Genomic DNA, 10,765 nt, shown 5'->3' with positions numbered 1-10,765 from the left:
AATGATAAAAATCATAGTTCCCATGTGTTGAATTAATCTTTGTGTTTTCCATTTATAATATGATTGAACACAAATATTGTTGGATATTGCTTGAGACATTTGTACAATAATTTTAAAACAAAATTTGTACAAACTGTCAAATCACTACTATAAAAAGCATTTTCTACATCGGCAATATGATGACGGTTCTCCAAGAACCGTTTTAGTATATTAAGCGGTGGAAAAATATGAGGTTTTTCAATGACGACAGTTTCGTGAAAACCACTTTAGAATGATTGTTATTCTAAGACGGTTTTTAGAAAACCGTCTTAGAAATAAATGCCTTTTATATCTCCCTTCTCACTCTCATCTCCATCCTCTCCTCACTCCTCTCTTCTTTAGTGTTCATTTTTTCTCCATCGTCTCCTCACTCCTCTCTCTTCTCCAACGTTCATTTTTTTTTTCGCGCCAAATACAAAATCACGTCACAACAGGTTTCAACACCTTAATGTTTATTTTTATTTTTATTTCTTCTTTTATTTTTATTTTGCCCTTTCTGTCTTATCTCTCTAGGGTTTTTTATTTCCCCAATTTCATGTTGTTTTTTCTTCTCCCCGTTCCCCTCCTCCTATTAGAGTTCCGGCAACCATGTTCAATGCTCCGGCGAGTCCATGCGGCAGTGGCAGAGGCAACCACGAGAGCAGTGAGCATAGTCCTCGCTCCTACTTCCGTGAGCAGGACTGCTTCCTCCCCATCGCCAACATCAGCTGCATCATGAAGAAAATGCTTCCTTCCAACAGGAAAATCGCCAAGGACGCCAAGGAAACTTTGCAAGAATGCGTCTCTGAGTTCATCAGCTTCGTTACCTGCGAGTACACTTCTTAGTTTCTCACGCACGCTTTCATTTTTTGTTTGTTATTCGCGTTAATTGAATGAATAAATTGCGTTGTTGTTTAATAGAGTGAGCGATAAGTGTCAGGGAGAGAAGAGGAAGACCATCAACGACGATTGTAATAGGACTGTAACAGTGTTAAAGAAAGAAGAGGGTGCTTTCATCATGTTGTTTTTTCATCTCTGACTTTGCAATAGCTAAAGTAGCTTCCTCTAGATATGCTCAATTATATTTATTTTTGAATTTTTTAATTTTTGAATTCTGTTGTCATAGTACCTTGTCTTCTATTTTACAAATACATTATTGTTGAAACTTGAGAAAGCATGTACAATACTATGTGTTGTGTTTCTAATGCACTCATGCTTATGGATTTTTCTTTTGCTCTTATAGGTACGGTTATGATACTTTCAACATGTAAATCAAGCATGTAATTGCACTATTGTGTTTCTTCAATATTTGCAGGCCTTAATATCGAAAAGATTGAAAAGTGCATGGGAGATCCAGATGCCGATACTGATAATCCTATTTTGAAAGAAGAGCAAGATGCCCAAGTATTGTACTTTATAATTGCTATTAATTCATTCATTGAATCAATGCAGTAATATATAGATGTTTAACAATATTAGTTTTGGTACATTGGAAAGGGATCGTGAGGTGATGATACCATATTGCCTACTCTTGTTGTCAATAATCGACAATATCGAGGTTTGTACTCTATGCTCTTGTGATAGGTAGTCATCTGGAGTTCCAATTCTAAACAAAATTTTTCTAGGAAAATTGGAGAAAGGTGATGTTCTAAAGGCTATATGTTATGGGTTTGAGGAAACTACTGAACCATCTGTTTGCTTGAGCAGTGGCAATTGTTTACTTTTTTTTTATTCATACAAGGAAAATATACCTTAGGATATATTTTATTGGGCAGATGTGGAGACAAATGAGTGCTTGACAAACAATGGTGGTTGCTGGCAGGATAAAGTAGCTAACATCATTGCTTGCAAGGTATTTATCTATGTGAAATAGCTAGCTAATAAAATAGCAATGTGAGCTTATAGTTTTTTATTTTCTTACATGTGTGTATATGCTTAGGATATATTCCGTGGGAGAGTATGTGAATGCCCTCTAGTTGATGGTGTGCAATTCAAAGGAGATGGCTATACGACTTGTGAAGGTTAAAAGGCTTTAAGCTTCACTTTTCTGTCTGCATAATTTACATTCAAGAGTGTTTACTGTTAGTGTTCCATGTTTATTGCCTTCACTTCTATGCTGTGTGGAGCCATTTAAAATGTAGCACAAAAAAGTCTACGCTTCCTCATGTGGTAAGGAACAATATCCGGTGGAACAACTCTAAGAGCTTGTGAAAGGGTAAGTTGGGTCTGTATGATATTGTTTCTGTTGCCATCAATTGCTGCAAATTTCAATTACAAGACTTGTTTATACTAATTTTAATCTATTAAGACAAACACAATTCTATATTACCAAGCTACCTGATTACCAATTTGATTATTGATTTGCATTGGTTGAGACTTTTTCATTTCCATTATATGTGTATCGGAGTCAACAATCGACATAATGGCAACAATAAAATGGATTGAGATTACAAGTAATCTTGATGAGTAAGTGAATGTATACATTATATGATGATAATTTTTTAGAACACATCTGATTATATAATTTATGTGAAAGCCACTATGTCTATAATTGATTGACCTGCATGTTGTGTAGCTTTTTAAAAGGTCCATTTTTAATCAAGTTAGCCGCGGAGTAGCATTCTAATTATACAACTTGCCAAACATATGGATATTGCAAAAGGGAGCCCATTTTTAAATCAAATTATTAATTATTTTGATATAATACCAACACATAGGACATGTATGACTTTTTGAAATAATCATTAAATTTCAGCAAAAGGATATTACATACTATATGAAAAAAATACTATATGGAAAAGGAACATCATTTTACATTTCAGGTATTGCGCGGAATAATCCAGAAAATAAAGTTGAAAACTGGGATAAAATAAAGTTGGTGTGATTGAAGGTTTTAAGATTTATCACGAGCAAATTGCCACTGAGCCTTTCAGTTCTAAATTTACAATTTTTTTTACCTTTTTCAATTAGTTAAATCAGTGTTTTTACCCTCTCTGGTTTCTGCCGACAAGACTCTAACAGGTATAAATTGTTCATATATTGATGTTTAATTTTTTATAGTACAACATGCTGCTCTAGATTCCTGCAATTGAACTCTGCTATAGGTGGAGTATAGGTGTGATAGCATATATTTTATTATGTGGCAGTCGTCCATTTTGGGGCCGAACAGAGTCTGGTATTTTTAGGGCAGTTTTGAAAGTTGATCCAAGCTTTGACCAAACACTGTGGCCATCTTTGTCTTTTGAAGCTAAAGATTTTGTCAAACGCATATTGAATAAGGATCCACTGAAGCGATTATTTGCTGCTCAGGCTCTATGTAGGTTATTTTTCTTGCCTCTATCATCAATTTCAATAACATCTAGTAAGACATTTTTCAAGTTGTTAGCCATAATCTTGTGCTTGCAGGTCATCCTTGGATACGAAATTGCAACAATGTAAAAGTTCCACTTGATATTTTAATATTTAAGCTCATGAAGACATATATGAGATCTTCATCCTTACGCAAGGCTGCCTTGAGGGTGCGTATTTTAATTGTTAAAAGAAAAGTTAAACTGTTTTTTTTGTGGTTGCTATGCTTCCTGTTGGAATGAAGTATTCCAACTTCATTCTGACACCAATCTTTTACTTCTTAGATACACTGGAATGTAATTCACACTTAAAATTAACTCTGGTTTAAATTGTACTAGTTAATTTTACTTGTCTCTTTGGCAGGCCTTGTAAAAAATGGTAGAAAATGGAACTCAATGAAAAACTGTAAAATAATAAATTAGTTTCAAAAACTCAAAACTAGAAGAAAAAAAAACATATACCTAAATCACATTCATTTAAACACAGGTTTTCAATCTTCACCATAGAACTCAACTTTTATGTTTTTAATGTACTCCTATATCGTTTACTTTCCTAAACAACATTATCTTTTCTAAAGAAAAATTGTCAAATACTATTAAGTACTACATTAATTATAGGATATTAAAATAGGTGGGGGCACTTTTTGGCTGTTTTGAAATGGCGCAAAGAAACAAACAATTGGGAATGTTGAGTGATGTATGTGATTGATAGTTCTAATATTTTTGGAATTCATTTTCTATATTTGGTGCTTTAGATAGTAGAATAAATAATAAAACCATCTTTACTATATAATCTCTTTGCTCTTAATTCTAGATTTTTTTAAAACTAATTCACATTTTTTAAGAAAATTAATTAATTATATTAAATATCTATCAATTATCTATATAATTATTATAAAATTAACTTTTTCTTATCTATCTATCCATTTACTTACTTCTTATTGATATTGGGAGAGAGAATAAATAAAAAAAATATGTTGAGAAAATAATTATTGTATTTATATATTTCTTATGTACATAGTATAAGAACGTTAATTAGTAAATAATTAATTTTATTTCTTACATAGAGAAAATAATTTACACGGCTAGAACCAAGCAAAACTGGTAGCATATCTTTAGAGAACATTAACAAGGTTGGTTATCACTTCAATGTGTCGTGTATGAAAATTATCCCTTTGTTGGATTCCACAAGTTTTTCTCATTCTTACTTTGGACAAGCCTTGATGAAATACGCAACAGATGCCATGAAAGAGTCTCGCATCCTTGACTTCCTTTCATCGGTAATATTACCTTGTTCTTTGTATGTAGAGATCCCTTAATTTGAAGAATTTTGTGTAGCTGCATTGAGTGTGCATCAACTTGAAGCTCTTGATCGTTGGGAACAACATACCCGTTGTGCATATGAACTCTTTGATAAAGACGGAAACAGGGCTATTGTCATTGAACAAATTGCTTCAGTAAGTTAACATATAATTGAGTATTTGCATCTCATAGCATCTCTTTCATAATTTAATGCACATACACTTTGTTGGTTTCTGCCACTTCATATATATATATATATATATGCACTTACCTGCAACTTATTACTACTAGATCTGTTAAGAATATACTCTTACTGATTGACTCTCTAATCTTATGGAGTCAAGCATTTGTAAATTAATTTTTTTTCAAATGTTCAAGAATCAAGAGTATATATGGCTTATCACCATCATATTTCTTCAAAATGTTGTTTTAGGAACTTGGACTTGGTCCCTCTATCCTTGTTCATGTCGTTCTTCATGATTGGATATGCCATACTGATGGCAAGTTAAGTTTTCTTGGGCTTGTCAAATTTAAAGCAAAAGCCCTATGGATATGCTAAATTTTCTCTGCCTTGTGTGGCTCGACCATAGTTGAATTTGTATCTAGTGTGTGCTGGAACTAATTATTGTTGTCTTGTTGCTATCTGAAGCTCTTGCTAGCACACACCCATTTAAAGTACATGTTCATGATGAAATGAAACTCGGATTCTTTTGAAGGAAGCTCAAATCGTAAAATAGTCTACTGGTTTAAGAATTAATATATGAATTGTAGATTTAGATTAGCTTTGTCTTGATGGGTGGTAATAATTTCCTATCACTTGTATTAATGAATACTTTTGTACACACGGTACATTTGTGATACTTCAAATTTTACTCTTATTTTTGTTTGTATAGTATGAATGAATAATTATACTGCGAATGATGTGGGTAGTTACAATAATTCAAAATAATTTTAATTTTTTTAAAAGAAAAACACATTTTAAGACAGTTTTTTGAGAAGATAATCTTAGAATGTACTCTATCTATTTTTAATTTTTTTAAATGCATTTTAAGACGGTTTTCTAAAAAATTGTCTTGGAAAGTGTATCCTTCTACGACGATTTTTAACTAAGAATCATCTTAAAAAAATATCCTTCTAAAATGATTTTTAACTAAGAACTATCTTAGAATGATATCTTTTTATAAGACGGTTGTTTATTGAATTGTCGTAGAAAATGCAAACTTTCTACAACATCTTCTATAACGACGGTTAATAACTGATGTAGAATACATATTTTAACCGACATAGAAAACTTTTTTTGTAGTAGTGAATTAATTAAATTATATTCAAACAATTCAAATAAAATATTAACTAAAATAAATTAATTATTATTTTAATCTCTAATAGATAAATTATATTCATCAACAATTGTATAAGTGAGTTGCTATACGAGTTTAGTATTATTTTTGTAAAGAAATTTTACTAAGAAATTTTATTGCTTTGTAAGTATTCAAATCAAGAAAAGTTATCACCGGTACATGTCACAAGGTGGTATCACCATTCATTCTTGCTCTGTCGCAGACTTTCAAAGTCGGTTAAGTCACAACTATACTTGAACGTAGGATTTGGTTTTTGTTTTAGAAAGAATTTCTCACAACGTAAAGGACAAGATATTGTAAGCCTAGGAACAAGACTTGGTCGATCATGTTGTGAATAGTATTGGGCGTTTCTACTACGTAATCAGTGTTGGGGAAAAAACATGCACCAATGGAATTCCTTATACGCTCAAAATATCTTAAAAGCAAAACACTTTAAAGTGGTTCAGTACCTCTTCTTTCTGTCCAAGAAATCATCTTAAAATATTTCATTATGATAAAATAAGATGACACGAATTGTAATGCATCTCAAATTATGTATCTTTTTATAAATTGGAGTACTTCCACTCGATTACCAGAGATAATAACAACACCACACTACAAGAGAACCTATTACACAAGTGATCACACACCTGCTTTGTTTTCTAAATTTGATTGGAATAGAATGTTGTACCACTTCACAAACCTCTCTATTTTTAGGGAAAGGAATGACCCTTCATGAAAAACATGACTCTTGACAACAGAGTGAATTATTAAAGATCACTATACATTTGCTTTATTCGATGTTAGTGATGGTCTTCAAAAGTCACGATTGTTGGTTTTCTCAAATTAATTTAGACTCAGTATTTTATTCATTTGGAAAATTTCATTGGTTTCCAACAATTAGATTAGCTAGATATGGTTCATTGTATCGATGTGAAGAAAAACTCGGCTGAATATATGTGCCAGGACTTGGAAAAAAGTGGACGAAAAATTGAAGACTTGTAGTTTACGATTAGAAAATGGCTAATGTTCATATTCACAGCAATTAACATGTATACATCCACGAAAAACAAAGAAAAGAAAAAAAGCAATTAACATGAGCACCAGGAAAAATCTTGTACTTGTAAAATAGTGAGACTAGCAATCGGCTACGTTACGGTACGGTATTACTAGACTTAAATTATTTATCACGATTATGCCATTGAGCTGCTAGATTATTGATCAAATCAATAAATTACCAATTGAATCATATGAACTACTATATATTAATTTTTTTTTAAAATATAACTTACGAGTTTCATACTTCAATAATTTATAAAAAATTGTATTATACCTTAAAATTTTCAAATAATTCATAACACACTGATTTACTCATAAGACTACTGAATCTCTTGTTGTATATCAGTTTCTATTCAACAATTAATTTAGATATCACCAGCTCTTAGTCAAACTTGAATTTGATTGACTACCCGAGTCAATTTTTATAACATCATCGGCGGAAACTGGAAAGTGATAGGTAACTAACATAGTAGAATAGTTAATACAAGACACACGTCATTGAATATTTAGCAGTTTAAGTGCTTCATATAGTGAGAGTCACCAGCAAGCACCCATTCACCACATTGAGTTCTTATAATCAACCATGGTTTGCTTCACAATATCACAATTTTTTGTTTTGCTACTTTTGCTGTTTGCAATGACGTTACACAAAGGCATCTGTGGAGCAAACACGAAGCTTAGTTGCAATGGAAAAGATCGATCTGCATTGCTACTCTTCAAACACGGTGTCAAAGACGGTTTGCACAAGCTCTCTTCTTGGTCCAATGGAGAAGATTGCTGTGCATGGAAAGGAGTCCAGTGTGATAACATGACAGGCAGAGTCACAAGACTTGATCTAAACCAACAATACTTGGAAGGTGAAATCAACCTATCTTTGCTTCAAATTGAATTTTTGACCTACTTGGACTTGAGCTTGAATGGCTTTACAGGTTTAACTCTTCCACCTATCCTCAACCAATCACTAGTCACACCTTCTAATAACTTGTCTAACCTTGTGTACTTGGACTTATCCTTTAATGAAGATCTTCATTTGGATAATCTTCAATGGCTTTCTCAACTTTCTTCGTTGAAATGTCTCAATCTGAGTGAGATTAATCTTGAAAATGAAACAAACTGGCTTCAAACCATGGCCATGATGCATCCTTCTCTATTAGAGTTGAGATTGGCAAGTTGTCATTTAGTCGATATGAGCCCTTTAGTCAAGTTTGTGAATTTTACTTCACTTGTGACTCTTGACCTGTCTGGGAATTACTTTGACTCTGAGTTGCCTTATTGGCTGTTTAATATTAGCAGTGACATCTCCCATATTGACCTTAGCTTCAACAATTTGCAGGGTCAAGTACCGAAGAGCTTGTTAAATCTTCGAAATCTTAAATCTTTAAGATTGGTTAACAACGAACTTATTGGACCCATTCCAGCTTGGTTAGGGGAACATGAACATCTGCAAACTCTTGCTCTTTCTGAGAACTTGTTCAATGGTTCCTTTCCTTCGAGTCTAGGAAACCTTTCATCCCTAATTGAATTAGCTGTTAGCTCCAATTTCTTGAGTGGTAATGTTACAAGCACCATTGGCCAACTCTTCAACTTGAGGGCTTTATTCATTGGAGGTTCATTGTCTGGTGTTCTATCTGTGAAGCACTTTTCCAAACTCTTCAATTTAGAATCACTTGTCTTGAATTCTGCTTTTTCTTTTGACATAGATCCCCAATGGATTCCTCCTTTTCAACTTCATGAAATTAGCTTGAGAAACACAAATCTAGGTCCTACTTTTCCACAATGGATATACACTCAAAGGACACTAGAAGTTCTAGATACTTCTTACTCAGGACTTTCATCCATAGATGCAGACAAGTTTTGGAGCTTTGTAGCCAAAATTAGAGTAATTAACTTGTCGTTCAACGCAATTAGAGCTGACTTATCAAACGTCACTCTAAATTCTGAAAATGTAATTTTGGCTTGCAACAATTTCACAGGAAGTCTCCCACGTATATCAACAAATGTCTTCTTCTTGAATCTAGCAAACAATTCCTTGTCTGGACCCATTTCCCCTTTTTTGTGCCATAAATTGAGTAGGGAAAATACATTGGGTTACTTGGATGTGTCCTATAATTTTTTCACTGGAGTAATTCCTAATTGTTGGGAAAATTGGAGAGGTTTAACTTTCCTTTACATTGACAACAATAAGCTAGGTGGTGAAATTCCTCCATCAATTGGTTTGTTAGATGAAATCGTAGAGATGGATTTTCACAAGAACAACTTGTCTGGGAAGTTTTCACTTGACTTGTCAAACTTGAAATCGTTGGTGTTCATCAACCTTGGAGAAAATAATTTTTCTGGAGTTGTACCAAAGAAGATGCCAGAGAGTATGCAAGTGATGATATTGAGATCCAATAAATTTAGTGGCAATATTCCAACACAACTATGCAGCCTCCCTTCTCTAATACATCTTGATCTTTCACAAAATAAAATTTCTGGGTCTATTCCTCCATGCGTCTTTACTCTCATGGATGGTGCAAGAAAAGTGAGACATTTTCGGTTCAGTTTCGATTTGTTTTGGAAAGGCCGAGAGTTAGAGTATCAAGACACTGGGTTATTGAGAAATCTCGATCTTTCAACAAACAACCTGTCTGGAGAAATCCCAGTAGAAATTTTTGGCCTCACTCAATTGCAGTTCTTGAACTTGTCCAGAAATCATTTCATGGGAAAAATATCAAGAAAGATTGGTGGCATGAAAAATTTGGAGTCCCTTGATCTCTCCAACAATCACCTTTCAGGGGAAATTCCTGAAACCTTTTCTAATTTATTCTTTCTAAGTTTTCTCAATTTGTCATACAATGATTTCACTGGACAAATCCCACTGGGTACTCAACTTCAGAGTTTTGATGCATGGAGCTATGTTGGGAATCCCAAACTTTGTGGACTTCCTTTACCAAAGAATTGCTCTAAGCAAAATATTCATGACAAGCCAAAGCAAGGTGGAGCAAATGAGTCGCTCTTTCTTGGGATGGGAGTTGGATTTGTTGTTGGCTTATGGGGAGTGTGGGGTTCTTTGTTCCTCAATAAAGCATGGAGACACAAATATTATCGGATCGTGGGTCATGTTGAAGATTGGCTTTATGTGTTTATAGCTCTCAAGTTCAAGAAGTTTGCTGAATTAAGAGCAAGTTCTAGATGAAGGAAAAAACTATTAGGATCAGTTTTTGAAAAAGTGCTTACGAGATAGAGCTTCTTGGAAAAATGGCAATGCAAAAAGCTACTTAAATAAGTCATTTTGTGTTTGGAATTGGGTGTACACAATAAGTGATTCTTAAATAATAAGTGGTGTTTGACATTTGGCTGTAATTGTATTGTGTTTTTTGGTTGATAAAATTAATAAAATGGACAAAGAAAAAGGTTTACTTAAATTTAATATTAATAAAAATAATAACAAATAGGGTTAAATATATTTTATAGTCCTATTAAATATCGACATGTGTACATTTTTAGTCTTTCATCTATTTAGACAACTTAAGGACGATACAACTTGTGATAGTTTAAAGCCCAAAAATTTAGATTAATAATATGGTTAAAAAGATAATATATATATATATATATATATATATATATATATATATATATATATATCTTAATTAGTAGTTCTTAACCTTCACAAAATTAAACTTCATTTCACTAAAGAACATATACACCCTTTTTTCCCACCCA

General features: G+C 33.0%; 2 protein-coding genes and 2 long non-coding RNA genes across 4 annotated transcripts; all 4 read left to right on the top strand.

Annotated features, from left to right (window-relative positions):
• The first annotated feature begins 209 nt into the window (after nt 1-209).
• Nucleotides 210-1,473, top strand: LOC102662907 (nuclear transcription factor Y subunit B). Its single transcript, XM_006595229.2, has 3 exons — nt 210-851; nt 940-1,025; nt 1,334-1,473. The coding sequence occupies exons 1-3, from the start codon at nt 628-630 to the stop codon at nt 1,471-1,473; spliced, it is 450 nt and encodes a 149-aa protein (XP_006595292.1). The 5' UTR covers nt 210-627.
• A 40-nt stretch (nt 1,474-1,513) lies between these two features.
• LOC121173253 (uncharacterized) lies at nt 1,514-2,322 on the top strand. The gene is made up of 3 exons (XR_005887740.1): nt 1,514-1,576; nt 1,794-1,870; nt 1,958-2,322. It is a non-coding gene; the product is annotated as an uncharacterized lncRNA (long non-coding RNA).
• Nucleotides 2,323-3,076: 754 nt separating this feature from the next.
• Nucleotides 3,077-5,617, top strand: LOC100816320 (uncharacterized). The gene is made up of 4 exons (XR_003263943.2): nt 3,077-3,334; nt 3,424-3,536; nt 4,674-4,822; nt 5,101-5,617. It is a non-coding gene; the product is annotated as an uncharacterized lncRNA (long non-coding RNA).
• Nucleotides 5,618-7,631: 2,014 nt separating this feature from the next.
• LOC100815784 (receptor-like protein EIX2) lies at nt 7,632-10,428 on the top strand. Its single transcript, XM_003543948.5, has one exon. It carries the CDS (start codon nt 7,647-7,649, stop codon nt 10,236-10,238), a length of 2,592 nt encoding a protein of 863 aa, XP_003543996.2. The 5' UTR covers nt 7,632-7,646; the 3' UTR covers nt 10,239-10,428.
• Nucleotides 10,429-10,765: the final 337 nt, after the last annotated feature.

Source organism: Glycine max, chromosome 13 (genome assembly GCF_000004515.6).
Source record: "Glycine max cultivar Williams 82 chromosome 13, Glycine_max_v4.0, whole genome shotgun sequence".
Taxonomy (NCBI): domain Eukaryota; kingdom Viridiplantae; phylum Streptophyta; class Magnoliopsida; order Fabales; family Fabaceae; genus Glycine; species Glycine max.
The sequence above is the reverse complement of the archived record's forward strand: the minus strand, read 5'-3'. Positions and strand labels throughout refer to the sequence as shown.